At 58.4% G+C, this 21,709-nt stretch overlaps 1 protein-coding gene across 2 annotated transcripts in view; it reads right to left on the bottom strand.

Annotated features, from left to right (window-relative positions):
• Positions 1 to 6,807: 6,807 nt before the first annotated feature.
• The window catches only part of LOC150001078 (E3 ubiquitin-protein ligase RNF216-like), a 51,069-nt gene continuing 36,167 nt past the window's right edge, over positions 6,808 to 21,709 (bottom strand). For both annotated transcript variants that reach the window (XM_090288652.1, XM_090288651.1), the window contains exons 4-5: positions 7,866 to 7,935; positions 6,808 to 7,202 (exon numbers count right to left, since the gene is read on the bottom strand). In XM_090288652.1, coding sequence (XP_090144778.1) covers positions 6,880 to 7,202; positions 7,866 to 7,935 — 393 coding nt within the window. In that variant the 3' untranslated portion in view covers positions 6,808 to 6,879. The remainder of the gene's footprint in view (positions 7,203 to 7,865; positions 7,936 to 21,709) is intronic.

Genomic DNA, 21,709 nt, shown 5'->3' with positions numbered 1-21,709 from the left:
CCAGCGCCCGGCTCGGCCTGCGTGTGTCTCGGGGGTGAAGGCAGCGGGGAGGGGCGGCCCAGGAGCCCGGACCCCTCGGCGCGGAGGAGGGCCTTGCAGCGGTGTGGGCTCTGGTTCACCCCAGAGGTCTCCCCTGGGCACTGGAGTCCCACGCGCGGGACACTGGGCTCCGAGGAGGGGAGGTGGCGGCCTCCGTGGATCCTCAGCGTTCCGCCTCCAGTGTTGGTGGGGTCTGGCGCAGGAGGTGTCTGGGGTGGGTGTGCGCTGGCAGGCTTGGGGGCAGAGGTCCGGGCAGCCGCGACCCCGGAGAGCGCACGCTCCTGCCGCCCGGGCAAGGGGAGTGCGGGGGGGCTGGGATCAGGGGCCTCTGGTCCCCCTCCAGCTGGGGTGTCCAGTGAGTGCAGGGCCTGGGAGGGCTGGGCCATGTGGCCAAGCTGGCAGTTCGGGGTGGATCCTCACCGAAGCGGGGCCGCTGGTGCGGCTCTGGGTGCGAGGGAGGCAGGGAGGGGGGCATTTTCCACCTGCAGCCTAGAAAAGGCTGAAGGAGTTTGCAGCTAGGAGGGGGCGCCTGGGTCCTGAGCCACGTGGGCCGCCGCGTGGGCACAGCGGGGACGCCAGGCAGGCTCTGGGCTGGCCTTTCTGCGGTCCCACACTTCGCCCAGGGCGTCCCTGGGTGGGGGAGCTGGGGGCCCGTTTTATAGAGGGTCAGAGCAGGGCGGCGACTGAGAACGGGCCGGGAGGCGCGGTTTGGGGTCGGGCAGCGGGGGCTCCGCCGGGGCCTGGGGCCGCCTGCTCCGGCCTCGCTGCGGGAGGGTCAGCGGCAGCGCTGATTGGCTGCTGATGACGAAACCGAGATGCCTGCGCTGGGATTGGCGGCCCCAGGGGTAGTCTCGAGATTGGCACGGGCAGATGGGGGCCACAAAGGGATGCCGGGCAGCTGGCGGCGTCCTGGCGGCCGACGCACCAACCCTCGCGGCCGGGGGGGAAGCCAGAAAAGGCCCGGTGACGTGGAAGGAACAGCTGAATGTCCCGGAGTCCAGCTCTTCCAGAGCTGGGGGCGGGGGACGCGCTGGAAGGGGTTCATTCGGGGAGGGGGTCCTCAGTCGGGCAGCGGCACAACCTGCGTGGTGAGGTAGTTCCCTGCGTTGCCACGCGACCAGGCTGCCCAGCCCCGCCACGGGGCAGGAACGACCTGTCCTGGGACGCCCCCAGGGTCCCCTTCTGCATCCCCCAGCCAGGCACTGATCCTGAACAACATGGGCGCCTGCCGCGTGGCTGCGCTACCCCGAGGCTGTGGGTTCCTGCGGGGGAATGAGGCGCAACTCAGGCTGATGGGTGAGAAGCTCGTGACCAGAGTACAAGGGACGGGAAGGGCGACCTGGCGAGCCAAGGGCTAACAGCCCGACTGCCCAGGGTCCGCCCCAGGCTTGTACCCTCAGGGCACGTGCGCAGGCGTGTGGGCGGAAGCGCAACGCGTGCCGGGAGGGACACACCTGCAGGGCCCACGAGGACCTTCCTAAACACCACAACCCGCGACAGCCCCGGCGGAATCTCCCCGTCCGGCTAAGGGAAGGCGTGACCCCCAGGACGGCGCGGGCCGGCTCTACGCCCTCTCTTGGGGGCTTTAACTGGCACCTGCTGCTGCAAAGCAAAGCAGAGCCAGCGACCAGTCCTCTGGGCTGTCCTTGCCACACTGTGCAGAGGAAAGGAGAGGAAGCAAAGCCTGAGCCAGAGGGAAGACACAGGTGGGGATTCGAGGGAGCACTCTCTGCAGGGGTCATGAGAACAAAGGGCCAGTAGGCTGGGCAGGGGGAGCTTTGCACGAGCCTTGGGAAAAGGGACTTGGAGAAGTCCAGAGAAGGCTAACAGGCGGCGCCAGCCACCGTGGTTCAGAAGCGCTGCTGCCGGTGCCTCGCTGAGGCTCCAGCAGGAGGAAAACCTGCTCCCCTGGTTGCCCAGTTTTGTGAAACATATTGTATAACCATAGGAAAAAAACGACACTGGAGGGAAATGCATAAAAACATTCCCAGTACTGGCCTGGCTCAGTAGGTCAGTAGTTAGAGCGTCATTCTGATACGCCAAAATGGTGGGTTCAATCCCCAGTCAGGGCACTTACTAGAAGCAACCAAAAAATGCCTACATAAGTGAAACAGCAGTCAGTGTCCCCCCCTCCTTCCTTTCTCTTTAAAATAAGAAAAAAAACACATCAGTGGTTACCTTTGTGTAACAAAGCAATTCTTTTTCTTTATACTTTAGTGTTTTCAAGTTTTTTCTATTTTAAAACGTTTCAAATGGGCACATGTCTATATGTAAAGAGATACTTCTAAGGATGGAAAACAAGTTCAGCTTCGGAAGCAGCTCTCTCTAAAGAAAGGGGTGTCGATACAGGGGAGACTTCCGTGAGGTCAGAGTCCAGAGGAAGAGCCCTAGGCCGGCACACAGACCTGGGCACGGTGCATGCCTGCGAGGGGCACAGGGCGCAGCTCAGGGGTCTCAGCTGCGGAGTGGGACTCACACGGCTTTGCAGGAGAGGAATCTGGTTAAGGTCACCCATACCCGCTCCCCTCCACCCTCTGATTCCCAACCCCACTACTGGAGATACCTGCATAGACACTCAGAGGGGCGTCCACTGTGGCGTGCGTGGTGGCAACCCTTGGGTAGCATCTGAGTTTCCCTTAACAGGGGATCCCTGAATAACCTGGGGCAAGTCTATCAAAGACATTTCTCTCAGAAGGGCCGGAGTAGAGCTACTACAGACCACAGACCTGGAGAGCACCCCAGAGGGGACAGGAAGAAAGCAGTTTGCAGTGAAAGGTACAGAGCCACCTTTGCAAGAGCAAAGGCATGAGCCCGTGTGCCAGCAGGTGCCGGCAGGTATGGGAGACTCCGGTTACTTGGGCGGAAAGGAAGATTGTAGCCCATGAGGAAAATAGCCATGACTCATCTGCCTGTTGTTAACCTAAGAAGAACAAGGCCTTTTAAAGTGAGAGGCAACAAGCCTTTATTTGAATACAATGGGAATAGCTATTCAAGAATTAATAATTCAGGCAGAAGCCCAAATAGCATTCCGAAGGGGAGACAGAAGCCAGGAACACTCAGGCGTTTCCACGGGGCAGGTGGGATGATGCCCCGTAGTGGTGTTCATCAGAGATATCTGAGAATTCCAATCATTGGTCAAGTAGTCATATCGGCTTTCCGGTTATCTTTGCAAACAGTTCTTTGGGACAGACACCGTGTTGCCCTGGGCCCAGTCCAAAGGTTATTTTGCTCTTTTTAAAATCCCAAAAATTTGAGGCCGAAGCCAGGCAGGGCAGCTCCTCTGGGACCGCTGCTCCAGCTCCAGTTTAAAGTGGCTCCGTCTGTGTTATTGTTTACGTGACTGAAACCGTAGGGAGTCTGTGCTATTGCTGCAAATATGCGCACCCCGCACCCTGTACAGGAGCGATGACTGGATGGCCCGGGTCCATTTAAACACACCGTGACCCGGTCAGAGGGGGGAGTAGTGAGGTCACTCGTGTCCTGGACTTACTTCAGGCTATGGTGACCGTCGCACAACGCTGGTTTGAACTGTGTGGGTCCACCTGCACGTGGACAGCTTTCAATGGACCCTCTCAGTTCGAAACTGCGCTGTCCCAGGGCCAGCCGGTGGCCGGGCGCCCAGGTCCACGGACGGGTGACCGGGGCTCCGCATGCACTTGGATTGCCGGCTGTGTGGGCAGCTGGTGCCCCTTCCCGCGCTGCTCAAGGGTCAGCTGTACTTTTTCATTTAAAGATTTTATTTTTAAAGAGATGGGAAGGGCGGTAGTGAGGGAGAAACGATGTGTGAGAGAGACATCGACTGGTGCCTCTCGCACACCCCGAACTGGGGACCTGGACTGTGCCCCAACTGGGAATCGAACCAGCGATGCTTCCGCTTGCAGGCCGGCGCTCAACGCACTGAGATACACCAGCCAGGGCAGCTGAACTTCTTACACCCACACCCACACCAAGAAAAAGCTGCAAACGGCAGGAGAGGATCGCTCTGTGTTAACGTTACAACTTCGAGCTCGGTTTGCGCCCCGGCGCTGTGGTGCCCCCACGCTCCTGTGTCCAGGCACTGCTGTTCCCTGGCCTTTGTTTCCTGGTCTCAGAGGGTGAGGTTTCTCCCATTTGAACCAAACCTTCAGAGAGGTCAGGGCTGAGCTTCTACAAATTGCTCTCCAAGGCAAATGTGCTGCAGGGGCCTGACCACAATTTCTTGAGGAGTATTCTGTGCCAAAAAGCCCCCCCCCCCAAGCCACTTGTGCCCTGGCCCCTGGTCGGCATGCAACCAGGGCTGGCATAGTGGGTCACCCGTTTTCCAACCTGGCAGGGAGGGAGGTGGGACAACCTTCCTTCCCGAGCAGGCGGCTACACTGGCATGAAATCCTGCTGTGCCCTCTCCAATGAGGGGTGTTTGGATCCAATCATTCTGGGAACCTGGGGACCCACTCTGTGCAGCCCGTGATTTCGTGGGGGCAACAGAGCCTGCCTGCCAGGTGGAGAAAGGAAACCAGAGGGAGCAGAGTGCACAAATGTTTATTTACAAAAAGTCCAAGGTACATATGATACAGGCTTTTTACACACAGTAGTTAAAACAGACTTTATGTATTTTCTACGAGAAAGGAAAAACTTCATCATTTTTTGCTATTTTTATACAAAGTGTCAGGCCATGCATTTAAAAAAAGGTTTTAGAATTATTTGCTAAGTGCAAATACTAGATTCCTCTCCAGTTTTAAGGCAAGTGGAATGGGACTGTCACTGGGCAGCATCTTGCTCTGGGGAGCGAGCACGCGGCCCGAAGTGGGGAAGGTGCCAGGGGCCTCTGGGACCGCGGCTTTGCCCCAGGAAGGGGCTGACCTCTGCGGGATTCCTGCCGCCTGCAAGTTGCAAGCAAGTGCTGGCTTGTCACGTGATTACGGCCCCGTCTTGTTCCCAAACCCCATTACTAGTATGACCGCTTCCTGAGGAGCCCTGGTCCTGGGCCTGCCTCCGGGACACTGAGGTGCCTAGTGGCTCACGCAGGGGCAGAACTCATGGCACTAACCACCCAACAGCTGGTGATGAGAAAGTCAGGGACCAGGCACTGGCAGAAACACCTCCTGAGCAGCCCTGCGGCCGACAGCCAGCCAGAGTCCCTCACAAAGGACAGGTCCTCAGGTCGGCCTTGGGGGACACCATTATTCTGGTCCTTTGCGTATCAGGTCCTAGGGGACTTGCTGGATGGCAGTGACAGGGGCCTGCCTCCTCCCCAAAGCCCTCCATGGAGCTACAAACTCCGGACTGCGGGCCGAGGTGGGACGACCTGTTCAGGTCTAGGTGGCCAGAGCGAGCGGTCACTAGTGAGGCAGGACATGCCTGGGTCACCCTCCCCATCTGGTGCTGTCTGCTGTTGGCCGATGGCCCTGAGACCCTCCCATGGGGAAACACGGGGAACATGCTTCCAAGGTACTGGTCGCTGCCACCGAGGGGCAGGCAGGCCCCCAGGGAGCAGCTCCCAGCAGTGGAGACAGTGCAGGCCTGTCCTCAGGGGCGCACCCCACGCCCGGGCGGCTCGTCTGCCAGCGAAGGGCTCCGATGGAGGAAAGGCAGCAAGGCGCAACTTAGCAGACTCAGGCTTTAATTCTTGAAATACATCTGAGCAGTGACGGCAGTGGGTGCCCAAGCACAGCGACGCTTGGTGCCAACAGCAGGGAGCGGGTTGGGTGGCGCAGGCCTCTGGCAGCAGCAAAGCAAGCTGTGGCCGGGGTGGGCCTCAGCTCACCGTCCTCTGAGGTCTGTGGGCGGCTGAGCTTCTGGGGACCCCACGGACCTCAGGCACAGCAGCAGAAACAGAGGCGAACACAGGGGACCAGGCAGGCTGTCCCGGCAGAGGCCTCTGCTCGGCAACCCAGGGGGGCTGGGGGCGGGCGCTGCACGGGAAAAGGCAGTGAGCACATGGCAGGGACCCCACAGATCCACAAGTACCTTAACCTCGAGAAAGGGCAGATGCCAGGCCTGCAGAGCTCCTGAGAGGGCAGCTCCTTGGAGAGGGGACACCCACCGCGCCCCCCCCCCCCCAGCTTTAGGGAAGCTGCTCACTGCCAGGTTGCCAATAGAGAAGGGTCCTCATACCTGGGCTGCCCGGCAGAGCCACCAGGCCCATCCCAACTGCCTCAAAGGGCCTTTTATTTGGCAAAAGCTTTAGGGCCATCCCGAATGCCCAGGCCCGATCTGGGATCACACTTGGCTGTCCAGACTGAGGGACGGCCCAGTGGGCCGTGGGAAGCCAGTAAATTCAAAGCAAGCCAACGGCGGACAGCTTAAACCACAAGGGAACCCAGAGCGTGAGGCAGTCTCATCTGAGTGGGCCCAGAAGGGGGAGGACAGACCCTGAACTGTTACCAAGGGGGGCGTCCCGCACCTGGGGATATGGTCAGCAGCCTTCCCACCGAGCTTGCTCTCGGGCCCCTGGCCATGGCTCTGCCGTCGTCACTGGGACCAGGGGGCTCGGAGCAGCAGGGCGCCTCCCTGGGGGGGAGGGGCGGCTGCAGGCCCGGCCCTCGGCGACACCGTCTGGTCCTTCAGCTTTATTACAAACCAGACGGCGCTGTGATAAGCAAGGCCTATGTGGTTTTTAACTGAGACTTGTTATCTAGTGGGGCAGGGGGTGCAGGCCAACATGTCCCTTGCCTCTTCCTGCAGGGACCTGGGTCAGAGCAGAGGACTGCTGCGTGGCCACAGCCTACCAGCCACGCATAAGGGAAGCAGCCCTTCCTTCCCAGGAGGAGCTGGGAGCCCAGCCCACCGCCCCTGCCGAGGAAGCCTGGGCAGGGCCGCTGGCCTTGGGTGCCCACCCCACCCCCACCCGCGGCTCAGGCGTCAGAAGTGATGATGGCGTGGCTGGGGGCCAAAGTGCATGGGCAGGTTGTGCTCCAGAGGCAGGTGGACCGGCGCGAACTCGTAGTTGACCCGCATGTTGGGCAGGGGGGGCACGTAGGGCGCCGGGATGGGGCCCATGTTGAGGGGGAAGTTGTTGAACACGGGCCGCACCGGCGGCAGGGGGAAGGGCGGGTGCACGAAGGCGTAGGGCGGGATCTGCGGCTGGGGCAGGTTCTGCGGCACGGGTCTCGGCAGGGCGTCCGTCCTCTGGACCTTCTCTGGGGGCTTCTCCAAGGGGGGCCCGATGCGTTTGAAGGTGTTCTCTGGGAAGGAGAGAGGGTCTGTTAGAACAGTTACGGCCGACTGGACGTGGGCCTGGGGCGCACATCCTGACGCCGGGTGCGCCCACCCTGAGCTGGGCGCCGGGAGCCGGGATGCAGCGACGGCAGGAACCTGGGGCCATCAGCACACGGGAGCGCTGGCCAGGCCACAAGGAGGCCCATGGAAATAGACACCCCCCACCCCCAGCTGCCACTTGGACAAAACCACACTTCCATCTGAGTGTGACACCCCACGGCAGTGCCCCTGGACGGTGGGGACTGATCCAGTTCAGAACAGGCTGAGCCTCTGAGTCTCTCCTTTAGACCCAGGGCCCGGACGGCCACGTGCCGAAAAGCCATTTCATCCCTCGCTGCTGCAGGGTGGGCCTGCGGTCTTTTCAGTTGGGTTTGGCTGCTACTGGCTTCCTAAGCTGACACCTACCCCTTGGGACCTTCTTGCCATCAAGGAGATGCTGAAACTGTATCTAAGCCTTCATGGCCTTTCCCACAGGGAGCAGGACATGGGCTGGAGCGTATCTAGAGCCACCGGAGGGACTGCATCCTCTGGGCCATCCCTGGCTGGGTGAGTGCCAGGATCCCCAGGAAGGGTAAGCTGGGGAGTGTGCTGGGTGCGGGGTCTATGCGGGGGAGGGGAGGAGCACTTGCCTCCGTTTTTTCTTTTCTGTTCCTCTTCGGCCTCCTTCTGGATTTCCTCAATTAGCTTCTCATCATCTTCCTAGAACAACAACAGGATGATAAACAAGCTGGCTCTCAACCAGCTGCATGCCGTGTGGAGGCCCCACTGGGATACTGGGGATGCTGGTTTGCCATTGGCCAGCAATGGGGAGAAGCCAAAAACCCAGTGCTGACCAGTGGGGTCTTGGGCCTGCATGCCATTCATTTCCAGTTCCCTGAGAAGCTTCTTCCTTCCTCGCTGGAGGGATTCCAGGAGAAAGCCCCCCTGAAAGGCTGGGACGGAGGAGCAGGGTCTGTGCATGACAGGTGGCCTTCCGAGCACTGGGCCGAGAGCCCGCTGTGTTCACTCAGCTGTAGGGTGAGCAGCGGGAGAATCTCTCGCACGCAGCTCCGAGGGGCAGACTGGGACCCCGAGGACCTGGGAAGCGGGTCCGTCCCGGGCTGGGCAGGGCCTGATTAACGCTGAACCCAGCAGTCCTGCCGACTCGCTGACGAGGGCCGGGCAGATGTCCACTGAGGCCCGCTGAGCCCCAAAGCCAGCCTTTGGCTCCCCGATGGCGGTGGGCTACAGACGCAGCAGTCCCCCACAGGCAGGACAGTGGCCTGCACCAGGCTGGGTGGGGTACAGGAGGAGGGCAGAGCTGTGTAAGGACAGGCCTGGCCACTTCCTCTTTTCCAACTCGACACCTGATGGGCCTGCTAAGCTAACTGGACTAGCCCAGCCTGGGGACACCAGCGAAAGTGGTGCTCTGGGGGCCACGCTGGGCTGCTGGCCGGGACAGACCACCCCCACCCTGCCTGTCCCGTGCGAAGTGCTAAGTTCGCCCACTGCGCAGTGGCCTCATCTGGCGTCTTGAAAGGACACACAACGGACTGAAAACCCCCAAGGCGCACATCTCTGGGGGCCGATGGCAGGGCTCCTGCCGCACCAGCGGGGACACGGAGGCTGTGGGAACAAGGCCTCCCCCTGGGGTGAGGCTCAGGGAGGAGCAGAGGGAGCTGCAGCTGAAACGTGAACACGTCCTCAGCACTGATTCTGAGGGACAGGCAGGCCTGGTCTGCTGCTTGGGGTCTCCCAGCAGCTCAGCCGAGCCGGAAGCATGGGGAGGGGCAGCGGTGCCCAACGCGAGGGCAGGAGGGCACAAGCAAGTGCTTCAAGAGCCTTCTGGAAGCCGTGTTTCCCGGGAGCCAGGCGTGAGGGCCTGCTCGCGACCGGGTGTGCTCAGGGCAGAAGAGCATCAGTGCTGGGTGGGTTTTCCTGCTGATCCGAGGCTCTCATTGGCTGATGACACCCATGGAAATTCTTGGATGGGAATGGAAGGCCACAGAGGGAAGCACAGGAGCCGGAAAGGAGCCCTGAAAACCCTTGGACCAGAGGAGAGTGTGGCAGTCCCATTGTGAAGCTGAGTAATGGACAGTTTGCCTACTTACTTATTAGCATATTATTAATGTGACAGCCAAGACAACCACCTGTGATTTCACCAAAGGGTCGTGAACCCTCAGGGATTCTGGAGTCACGATTCCAGTCCACCAGCGTGCGTCAGACACCCCCTGTGCTGGGCACTGGTTAAGCTTCTGATCAACAATGGAGCTGATGGGATTGAGGAATCAGCCGCCAAACAAAGCGCACACGTTACGTATATGCCCTGTGACGCGGGCAACAGCGGGAGACCCCGTGAACGTCGCTTCCATTCTCCAGGCCTCAGATGCCAAACGATGGTCTGGACTCAATGGTCTTGAGGACCCTTCCCAACTCTGACATTTGGGAATTGTTACCATACACCCAAGTCCTTTTCCAGTCCCACCTGGCAGGTGTGGTGAGCAAGGCAAGGGGAACAGGAGAGGTGACAAAGGTTCACATCCCATCATGCACTTCAGGAGCTGCCCAGTGCTTGTGCACATCAGAGAATCACATGTCCAAGAGGACTCTTGGTGGGTGCCATGTCCAGCCCCCAGATAACACACAAAAATGCTACCAAAAAAAAAAAAAAAAAAAAAAAAAAATTCCAAGACACGGTCACCCAGCCTCTCTGCCAACACTCCACATGAGGAGCTTACTGCTCTACAAAGTACTCCCTCAGCCCATCAACACAAGGGGTTCCAGCAACCGAAGGTTTGGTGGACAGTCAGGGGCTCTGTCTCCATGTGAATGTCAAGAGCAAGCCTACCAAGTATCTAGATTGGGGCGGCAGCCCGCTTTAGCTGGGTGCCAGTGGCAGGCCTAGAAAAGAGAGAAAACAGCACGAGAACAAGAAGGGAAGCGATCAACATGAAAGGAGGTGGGAGCACAGTGACCTGTGCCCCTCAGCGAGGACCCCGGGGCACGTCGCCCGCACCTGGGCCTCAGCACCCCTCCGCGCACCATGGGAAGGGCTGCGGGAGCGCAGGCGCGCAGCGGACTCGGCAGGCAGCCGGCGCTCGTTAGGCAGGGAGGACAGTCTGACGGGGGGCGGGGCAGAGCTTGGATGGGGAGGTCTCAAGAAAGTGGTACCCATCACTCCTCGGCGCCTCGGCTTCGATCTAGTGAAGAAAAAGGGGTACAGACTGGGAGATGGCCCCAGTACTTTTCTCAGTGGCTTCCTTTTTAAAAACAATCCTCACCCGAGGGCACACTTACTGATTTTGTGTGTGTGTGTGGGGAACATTGATGGGACAGAGGAAGACTATAATCAGTGGCCTCTCACATGCGCCCTGTCCAGGAACTGAACCCGCAACCCAGGCATGTGCCGACTGGGAATTGAGCCTGCGACCTTCCAGTTCACACGATGACGCTCCAACCGACTGAGCGACACTGGCCAGGGCTCAGTGGCTTTTTGACGGTACACGTGACAGGTTTCCTGACCCTGGTTATGTTTTAGTTATAGCTGTCAGTCTATCACCTTCACCATCACCACCGCCTCGCCCCTACTTCACCACCTCCCCTAAGTGTGCTTCCGCCCAGCAGCCCCCCCCGAGGGAGGCTTCAAGGCCTCTGATGGCACCGAAGGTACCTGGAAATCAGCCACCCCAACTTCCCTCCGGCACAGACCACTGAGGTCCCAGAGAGAGCAAGCTGCTCAAAGTGACGGCCAGCTGGTGGGGGACGAGCAGACACTTGGGCCGCTCTGGTGCCACCCCAGCGGCTCTCCTGTCCCGTGGCCAGGTGGGCTGGAAAACCCGAAGGCTGTGTGCAACGCAACCCTTCCATTCGGGGGTCGTCGCTGGCCCTGACTGGCGTGGCTCAGCAGGCTGGGCGTTGTCCTGCAAGCCTGGAGGCCACAGGTTCAACTCCTGGTCAGGGCACACACCTGGGCTGTGGCCTGGGTCCCCTCTTGGGGACGTGTGAGAGGCAACTGATTGAGGTTTCTCTCCCTCTTTCTCCTTCCCGTCCCCTCTAAAAATAAAAATCTTCAAAAAAAAAAAAAGTGTCAGCACTGAGCATCCGGTACACACCAGGCCCTGCAGGGCTGGATGCACAGCAGAGAAAGGCAGTCTAGCCCCCCGCCCCCCGAGCCTCCAGTGCTGTGCTGGGTCAGTTTCAGTGGCCGTCCACGCGGTTCTATCTGGGCGGACAGAGGCTGACGGCTAAGAGGTTTCTCTTTTGGGTGGAAGAGTCCAGGTCGTCTATGGCGGGCAGGGCGCCTGTCTGCCGTTCCCCAATCTAAGTCTGCTGGAACAAAGCCCCGGCTCCTGCTAGGAGCTCAGCTCCCGTCGGTGGGTCCGAGGCCCTTGCAGAGGTGCGCATGAGTTGAGCTTCCGGATACGGATCTGCCAGCTTCTGGAGGACAGAGTGGCCGGGTGCGCCCACTGGCAGAGACACCGAGGCTGCCATCGAGACTTCCTGGAGCCCCAAGTCCTTCTCCTTCTGGAGAGAGCCACCTGGAGCCTCTTCCTTCCTTCCTTCCTTCCTTCCCCTCTTTGCTCTGATCACTCCTGATCTGGCGAGCGGACTCAGGACCCTTTGTCCTTCGGCGCTGCCCTTCCCCCGCAGAGGCAGTGCCCCTAGAGGCGGAATTCAGTCTATCGCACCAGGAAAGGTCAGCGCTCACCGATTTTGAGCAGTGATTGTTACCGTAAATAATGAGAAAATGGTCAGTTACACCCAGGATATGGGTCAGGAGTTTCAGTTTCAGCTTCTCCAACCGGTTGGAGCCACGGGACACCCACTGTGTTTACAAACTAAGATCTAAAACACTGCCTAATATATATATATTTTTAATTAATTTTTATCCAAATATGTTAAGACTCTAAAGGGAAAATTAAAAAAAAAAAAAAAAAGACTTTATTTTTATAGAGAGGGGAAGGGAGAGAGAAAGGGGGGGGGGGAACATCCACATGTGAGATACACTGATTGGCTGCCTCTCACACGCCCCCAACCGGGGACCTGGCCCACAACGCAGGTCTGTGCCCTGACTGGGAATTGAATGGGCGACCTTTCGGTTCACAGGTCTGCGTTCAATCCACTGAGCCACACCAGCCCGGGCAAAAGGGAAGATTTCCTACTTCATCTGGGGTGGGGTGTAAGTTCCTTCCACAAGCAATTTCCCTTAAGCATTTTAAATTCCCCAAGTAAAGAACATGCAGACTGAACTGTACACTTAAAAAATGGCAAGTTTTATTTTATATATATTTTATCACAATTTAAAAAATTAATGTTAAAAAAAAAAAGTGTGAAGCCCTGGCTGGTGTGGTTCAGTGGATTGAGCACCGGCCTGTGAACCATGGGATCGCCGGTTCCATTCCCAGTCAGGGCACAGGCCTGGGTTGCAGGCCAGGTTCCTGGTTTGGGGTGTGAGAGAGGCAACCAATTGATGTTTGTCTTACACACTGATGTTTCTCTACCTCTCCTCCCTCCCTTCCCTTCTCTCTCAAAAAAAATAAGTATCTTTTTTTAAAAAAAGTGAAGGCATGTATACAGTTATTTTGAGATAAAATATGAACACTGGGCCCATCATCAGAACACTTCCTGGGTTGGGGGCTGAGAGACAGACGGGGGGGCTACGGGAGCCCCTCTGGAGGAGAGTTCCGTCGGGACATGTTCTAGGAGCCCCGACTGTCACCATTCACAGAGAATAAGGACACCTGTGGAAAAGACCAGCCATTCTGCAGATCTAGGACACACCTCGGCTGCTGCAAATGGGGAACAATGGGAGGAAAGATGATGTGAGGGCCAGGTGCTGGGTGGCTCACACAGCTAACTGGCCTCCGGCCCCCCCGCAGGGCTGAGTCACGCACAGGAAACTGGGGTGCGCTGGGGGCCCCGCGCCCGCCATAAGCACCTCACAGAGGAGCCATCCCTGTAACCACCCTGCGAGCCGGGCACTGTTGCCTATTCCGTCACGGACGAGGGGGACTAAGTCACCGTGAGGCTCGTACCCAGGACGCTGGCCTCAAAGCCTGAGCTCCTCACCGCGCGGGCCGCAGGCTCTGAACTGCGGCTTCTGGAGGCCCGGGAGCCCTGCCAGCCCTGCCCCACCCTCATCACTGTCAGAGGTGACTATTTTTAGGCCCCGCTTTGTTCTAGAAAGTGCATCTCATCCTTCTTGAAACAGAAGAAGGTTCCGTCTCTCTGGGATGGGTGGGACTCTGAAACCTCCTTTCCCCACAGCACACAGAACAAGGCAAAGCAGAACGCCTCCAACTAAGGGGCCAGTACAGCAGAGAGGGAGCTACGTCCCTGGGAAGTTTCAGGGGATTCTCATGCTCTTGGGTCAACTCACCCAGAAGCACATGAGCCACCCCCTAAAATGGCCCATGAGGAGCCTTCTGGCCTCCCTGGCGCTCGGCCTCCGGGACGAAGCCGCAGACCCTCTGACCCAGGGGGAGCCACGCGCTGGGCGCCCAGGAGGCTCAGGTGCCGGCCGCGCTCCAGCCCTGAGGCTGAAGGGCTGCCTGGCTCACGGCCACTGAGTCTCCCTTCGTCCCCGACGGTGCTGTTCTCAGCCCCCCTTGAGGGTGGAAGCCCACTTCCGATCGTCCTGCCTGACATGGTTTCTCACGAGGCCGAGGCCCTTGTGCGCTACCATGACACCCCATGGAACCTTCTCCTTCTGCCACGAAAAACCCAGGGTCTCGGTTCACACACGTGACCCCGCCAGAGAACTCCTGGGGACACGCTGGCCGGGCGTCCCCCCTAGAAGGCTGCCTCTGCTCCCGCTCCCTCCCCGTGTGTGCTGCTCCCGCACGCCTGCCCTCTGGGTGCCTCTCCGGGCACGCAGGTGGGCGGTGACCCGACCCAGGAGCAACGGGCTCGGGCTCGGAGGAGGCGGCTTTGTGCCGAGGACACTGAGCGGGAGGCGCGTGGTGCTCCTGCCGGGCTCACAGCCCCCGGAGCGCCTGCTCAGTTCTGGACGCGACAGGCAGGCGGGCAGAGGCCGCCACCCCGGGAGTGAGCTGCTCGGGCCCTTCCGACTGCTCTGCCCTCCACACTGCTGGAGGGGAAACCACCTCACATCCTGCCTGCCAGTCAGGGGGAGCTGGGGTAGGAACAGACGGCTCTGCCCGTTCGCATGTGCTGGACACCCCAACAGCCCTAGTGGAGGCCGTGCGGGTTACCCCTGCCCCCCAGACCGACTCTCCCTGGCCTTTGGGTGGGCTTTAAGACAGATCCAGGAGGTCTCAATGAGTCCTCTGGCCTCTTTCTGCACCCCCTAATCTCAGAGAAAACTTCCCAACAGAGCTGCAGAATGTGCATCTAAGGGAGGCTAGGCTGAGATGGGGGTGGGGTGGACATCGGTGGGTGATCAGGATGTCCCAAGATGGGTGGGTCTCAAGAGGCTGAGTGTAACAAAACGCCAGGCGCAGCAGAAGTGAGCCAGCCACGCTCCTCTGAGAAGGCAAGGAGGACCTCGACAGGAACACGTGCAGCGCCCACCGTGAGCCCATGCATAGGACAAAGGGCCAACGCGGAGCGGGGCGTCTCAGGGTGGCCCAGCAGGTCTGGATGACACTTCAAATAAAGAGCGGAGCAGGCTGCATCGGAACAGGGAGAAGGCTTTCCTTCCTTCCTTCCTTCCTTCCCTGAATTCCTGAGCTCAGCAGGATGCAGAACGCGCCGGCCTGGTGGGAGCAGGAGGTGGATGGCAGGGCCTGGCCTCCACAGCACAGACTCAGCAAGCAGGCGCCGGCAGGAAGTGAGGTCCTAATAAAAAACCACCCACCACAAACCTGGCTGCTTAACCTGCCTCCCAGCAGGGAAGGAGGCCGGCAGCGCTGCCCGGGCAGCAAGGTCTGCGCAGGAGGACAGACAGGGAGGCAGGCAGAATGCAAGCGGCCCCCCAGGGGGAGAGAGGACGCGTCCCCCGTCGGGCGCTGACGACTGCCAGCCACGGGCTGACGGTGCCTGAGACACACGTCCAGCACCCGGCAGAGGCAGCCCCGCCGAAGCTTTGAACAGCCCTTCTGAGTCTGTTTTCGTCACCATCTCTGCCACCAGGGCTGGCCGCCTGCCTGCTGTCCAGACCCCTGTGACCAGGGAGGAGGGATGCGTGACTTTTCCTCTTCATTCAATTTCTCCCCTTAAAAAGGTGACTGGGAAATACAAGTCCATGGCTGCTTCCCTCCTGCAATACTGGGGGTGGGGGTGGGGGTGGGGCCCAGGTCATGTGTGGCCACAGCTGTTGTTAATAAACTTGCAATGATTTCATAAAAGGCTTCCAAAGAGCTGAGGATTTAGTTTCAAATTATTCCCAGATCGGCGGAGCAACACCAGACCCTAACCCCCCGCTCCAGCTGTCCCCCTGAAACAGGAAATTGCGGGGAGGGGGGTGAAGCACAGCCTAGGGGGCACATGCTGTGCAGCTGGGGTCAGGACAACGTGCTGGGAGGAGCGAAGGCTGATGGCTCTTGGCTGGCTTCCGCGCCACCTCCTCGGGACACAGAGGCCCCGCACCCCGACACCCCTCCACGTGGCACTCCCCAGGGCCGGGGAGGCGGCTGGAGCAGGGCCATGCTGACTCCCCCGGGGCCAGCGCTCAGCCTGGGGCCTCTGCTGAAGACAACACACACCCACACGCCACGTGCTCCGGACCGAGCCGCGCTGCTGCTCAGGGACACTGTCCGCTGGGGGCTGCCAGGCCGCCTTTCTACCGTCTGCGACCTGCTCAGTAGGGAAGAGTCCCGTGAGGGTCCCACCCAAGGAGGCTCGCTGGGTTCACCGGGCTCAGGGACCCAGTGGGCACCCACAGGAGAACACCTGTGCTTGGGGCCGCTCACTCCAGGGCGTGGAGACGTTCGGAGTGGAAGCAGCTGCCATCTGGTCCAAGACCTGGGTGCATCCGGCTTTTATCAAGGGACCTGAAAGTCGCTTTCCTCCCTCATCTGCACAACAGGAAAGCCGTCGGGCCCCCATGTTGTAAAGGACACAATGGTGTTTTAAACAGCGACTAGAAATAAAACGCCCTGGCCAACGGTGGCAGCTGGGGGCGGGGCAACATGGGGGCTCACTTCGCTGTTATTTTTTTGTAGAAGGTGCGTTTAAAAAGTTAAGAAAACAAGCGGGGAAGCCACAAAAGAGTTACCGACCTAACGTCTGCAACAGCGCCCCTCCCGGGGGCGTTTCCAGCTTTTCCTTGCCAGCCCTCCCAGAAACATCTTCCTCCCCCTTCCTCACTGCAGCAGTCCCCCTTCACTGGTCACCGAGACAAGGGTCTCCGCGCTGCCCTGCGCCCCCCGCACGCCTGCCACCAGGGGGACCGGCAGCCGCTGAGGGGCGGCCTGCTCAGGATCCCGGGAACAAGTGACCTGAGCTGGGGACCCGCGCTCCCGGTCACTGCGCCAGGTCCTCAGCAAGTGCCCTCACCTGCAATGTGGGACGACACACCGGCCTTGGAGAACCACTCCAGAATCAAACACACGGCCGGGGTGGCTGTGCCCCGCCCTGCCCACTGCGGGCGTGGGAAGAACAACGAGGTCCCCCCACCAACAGCTGGGAGAGAACGGGGCCCAACTGTACACTGGCCGTGAAAGCCTCGCGTTTTATGTAGAACGAACATGCCTCAACTCCTACTAAGAAACAGAGTTGTAGGAAGCAACTCTGTGCAGTCTCTGGTAGCCGAAACCCAAGACCCACACCAACTGTTTGTACTTAAGGAACTGGGCCCCACCTTTAGAGCCCAGGCTGCCAGGTGACTGTCCTTCTGAACACAGTCTGTGACAGCGAGGCAGGAAGCGCCAGCCCCACGGACCAGAGGAGAGTCAGCACTTGGATCCAGCCAAGTCCCAGGAGAGCCCTTCCCCGCCGCCAAAGGATGTTTGCTCGCTTGTGTGTCGAGACTTGGCTTTGTGTTCTGACCCCTAAATCAGAAAACTGTGGTTTGCTAGGACTGTGTTTGCTTCTCTGATATTGTCTTTCTAAAACATCTTGTTTTTACAAGGCTCCTGGTTACATGTTTTGGTTCATTTTTGCTAACAGAAAGAGTTACTATTCACCAGCTCAGTTCTCTAACACAGTTATTTGGGTTCCCAGCAATCCCTGGTCATTAGGGACGAAATGGCAACTTCTCTCCAGACCGCGGAGGGACCGCTCCCTCGCTGACAAATGAGCGCTGCTTCCCGGCCCCGCTGGTCCGCCGAGCGGAACCAGGCCCTGCCGACAGGGCCGGCTTTGTTTCCCTGGGCTGCTGAATGGCTTTGTGTTCTCAGAAGCCCCAGCAGATGCTGGGGTGGAATTCAATCGGCCTCCTGGTGAGAATCAAGGAAACGGGGCTGATCCCAGTTTTGATGGGAACAGGACACATGGAACAAAGCCTCTGGCTGCGGCCACCAGAGGAAATGGAAGGGGTTTGTATTGGCCTGATCTTCCTTTCCAGCTTTATTTTGAGCAAAGCCAGAACCTTTCTCAGGGCAGGGGACACTTCACCACGAAAACAAGGGTGCAAGCTCATGCGACGGCACCCAAACACGGTAACAGAACCCGAGAAACCTTCGTCATCAAGTCCACGCGTGGGAAGAAGAGGGGGCGAGAGGGAGCGAGAGCGGGGAGCAGGGAGAAGACAGACAAGCAGCTGCGGGCACGCCAGGCTGCCGAGCGCCCTCCCTCAGGTGCCAGCTCCCACTGCTCTGTTTCTCCGTCTCAGAGGCTGCGGCTGAAGAGAAAGGACCCGTCCCCTGCTGACGGTCCCGGGGATGCGCAGGCCCCTCTGCGGGCCAGGCCGTCGGAGGGGTGGGCACAACCGCCCGTGCGTGCTGGAACTCCGTCACGGGGGGCAGCGGGGTTCCGCTGCCAGCGCGCCCCCTCAGCCCACAACAGAAGGACGGCCCCTCCGTTCACCGAGCCCCCCTTTCCTTCCCCAGCCTTCCCCAGTGACGTGGGGGCTGAGCGCGGGGCACGGGGGAGGCTAACTCAGGGCCTTACGTAACCACAGCGCCGAGGAATAAAAGCAATTCCCAGGGCTCAGCCCGATTTTCTAGCCGGTGAGGAGGCTGTTCCTGACACGCAGACGCCTGGTTTCCAGGGCCCACCGCGTTTCACACTGGGGCCCTGAGGGCTCGGGTCTGGCCACCAGGACGGTCTGCGTGTGACCCGACAGCCTCCCTCGTCAGGCTCACTGGGGACGTCCCATACCAGTGTGAAGATCAGTGGCTGACCAGCCTTTTTCTGGGGCTACAACCATGTTTTAGAGATTCTTGGATCGACGACGAATAAAAATGGGGAGACTTCACATTATAATACAGATCTCCAACCTCTCTGGACAATCTGAAGCCACAGTAACTGAGCCCAGCCTCATCTGGCAACTTCTGAGTAGCAGCCCCTGAGATGGGCTCACAGTCTTCCTGCTGCCGCAGTCCCCACCGCGCCCTGCTGCCTCCTGGACCTGGCCTACGTCCCTTTCATCACTCACTCATGTCTACTTGCCCCTGGAGTAACTTCGGTCTGTGACCCCGGCTGCATGCTGTTGGTATTTTATGTGTAAACCTTCCCATGTTCTCTGCCCGCCCCCATGTTGTGAAACTCAGCTTCACTGCGCTGCTTTTTTCATAGCTGTATACTCTCCTCCTGTGAGCATCCTGCCCTGGGCTGTCCGCTGCTGTTACGCATGAAGGACACATAAACCTCTGTCGCGTGGAAGCCACGGCTAGTTTTGGGCTTTCTGATATTCAAGAATAAAATGATCCTTATTAATATAGGGATGTTTACTGGTTCCTTATTATGTCACATTACTCTATACGTATTAACTATACTTATGTATAAGTTACAACAATTTTCTCTCGTTTCTCAGTCCACATGGTAGCCAGTGTGACCTTGAAAACTTAGACCAGGCCCGGTCGCCCCCTTACGTCAGCCCCGGTCGCCCCCCTACGTCAGCCCCGGTCGCCCCCCTACGTCAGCCCCGGTCGCCCCCCTACGTCAGCCCCGGTCGCCCCCCTACGTCAGCCCCGGTCGCCCCTCTACGTCAGCCCCGGTCGCCCCCCTACGTCAGCCCCGGTCGCCCCCCTACGTCAGCCCCGGTCGCCCCCCTACGTCAGCCCCGGTCGCCCCTCTACGTCAGCCCCGGTCGCCCCCCTACGTCAGCCCCGGTCGCCCCCCTACGTCAGCCCCGGTCGCCCCCCTACGTCAGCCCCGGTCGCCCCCCTACGTCAGCCCCGGTCGCCCCTCTACGTCAGCCCCGGTCGCCCCCCTACGTCAGCCCCGCAACAGTGCCCACCGCACCTGGTGGGCCCCGCAGGCCGGTTCTGTGCCCGCCTCACACTTTCCTGCCCTCCGGCCCCCGGGCAGGCTGAATCTGCTTTATGTCCTTGCCCTGCCCTGCCGCCCCCGGACCGCGCCCAGGCCGGCCTCCCCCGCCGGCTCCCGCCGTCCCCTGCCGCGCGGCTCTCCTGGCCCTTCCACGGCACCAGCCGCACGAAGGGCCTTGCTGTGGCCTGTAACCCTCACGAGGACGGGCTTTTCTGTCGGACTAGGCCTGGCACCCCAAACAGTTGAGAATGAAAGAACAAACCTATCATTTCTCCAGTGGATTGAAATGGAATTTTTCCCACACGTTACGTTCTTACGGGTCTGTTTCTGGTCTCTAGTTGGTCCCTTTGGTCTACTGCCTATTTTGTTTTAGTCTACATGGTTTCGATCCCTGTAGCTTCAGAGTAAAAATTAGTCTCACTTTCAAAACTACAGGTAATTTTTCAAGGAAGAAAATCCTGTGAAATTAAAAGGGAATTGCAAGTAAACATCTAGATTACTCCGGAGAGAAGTGATCTCTCTTTAACACCAAGCCTCCCTGAGAGGGACAAGGAGCTTCTCCACAATCCAGGTCACTTCACTCGTCTCGTGTGGAGGCTGAGCTGTCTGTCACTGGGTCCCCAGTGGGCTTGGGGGCACTCCTTCAAGGCCTTTCATGTGCGCCCAGGTAGCGGCGTGCTCAGTTAGGCTGAGTCACGCTTTGGGAGATCAAGTCTTCTCCCATGTCACACCGCTGTCCTTACGGAGTAACTTACAACTGACTGTGATAGTTCCAAATTTAAAACTGTTTTTAAGAAGAACTGATACATTTTAAATATAAAACTATTTAAGAACAAAGTACACTTCTCCGTCTGTTCGAGCCTCTTCATGTCCTTTGATACAGTTCTACAGTTTTCTTCATATTTCCTACTGAAGTTCACTTCTAGGGTATTGTGTGATTCATACGCTGCTGAGAACGGCAGTCTGTGCTGTTTCTAGCTACCGACTGCTCCCAGGAGCCGTCTGCTGGTTATTCTGTCTTTCCTCGGGGCTAACACGGGGGTCTGCTCTTCTTCCTCACACATCCAAGTACCGAGAACAGCACCTTGCACAGGTGGGCCCCAGTACACACCAGCAGATGTCTTCTCCAATACCTGTACCTTTTATTTTACCCTCTTAGCTAACTGTACTGACTGGCAGTCCCAGAACAAAGTAGTAGTAGCAATCTTACAATGGCCTTTTTAGGAATGCTTCTATGTATTTCACTATTAAATATATGCTAGCAATGCCCTGGCTGGTGTGGCTCAGTTGGGTGGGCATCATCCCGCAAAGCAAAAGGTTGCAGGTTCGATTCCCAGCCAGGGTACATGCTTTGGTGGCAGGCCTGGTCCCCAGTTGAGGTGTGCACAAGAGGCAACCAACTGATGTTTCTCTTCCTTTCTTTCTCCCTCTCGTCCCTTCTCTCTAAAAATAAATCAAATCTTTTAAAAATGCTAATACAGTTTTCAAATACAGGCTTTAAAGACATGATATTAAGTAGAGCACCCTCATAATATTACTTTTTAAAGCTCAAATCAAGAATGGGTATCTGGTTTTTATTGTCTTTTTAAAAAAATTATTTATTTTTAGAGAGGGGAAGGGAGAGACACATGGGTCACTTGCCTCTTGCACCAACTTGCCGCCAACTGGGGACTTGGCCTACCACCCCGGCGTGTGCCCTGACCAGGAATCAAACCAGTGACAATGCCCAACCCACTGAGCTACACCAGTCAGGGCTATCCAATGTCTTTTTACAATCTAGAGCTATCATAAGCTGAAGTAATAATGTTAAGAGGTCTCAATATTGAACCATCCTTGCATTTCTGGAACAATCTCACTTGGTGTATTTGCTGGTATTTTATTTAGAGAATTCAGAACCTAAAATAATAAGTAGGATAAATCTAAGTTTTCTTTTTTGGGGTGATCTCTGTCACATTTTGGTTATTAGCACTATGCAAATATATGTAATTTCCTTACTTTTCTATACTCCGAAATATTTCAGATGGCATAAAAATATTTTATACCCTAAAGCTGGGGTCCGGAAAGCCTGTCCTGTCCATGGCCTGTTAGGAACCGGGCCGCGCAGCAGAGGGTGAGCGGCAGGAGAGGCGTTGCTCGCGTCACTGCCTGAACCCGCCCC

The sequence above is a fragment of the Furipterus horrens genome, unplaced genomic scaffold, assembly GCF_987537825.1.
Source record: "Furipterus horrens unplaced genomic scaffold, mFurHor1.1.pri manual_scaffold_10, whole genome shotgun sequence".
Classification (NCBI taxonomy): domain Eukaryota; kingdom Metazoa; phylum Chordata; class Mammalia; order Chiroptera; family Furipteridae; genus Furipterus; species Furipterus horrens.
Note: the sequence above shows the minus strand (reverse complement) of the source record. Positions and strands in the feature narration are given on the sequence as shown.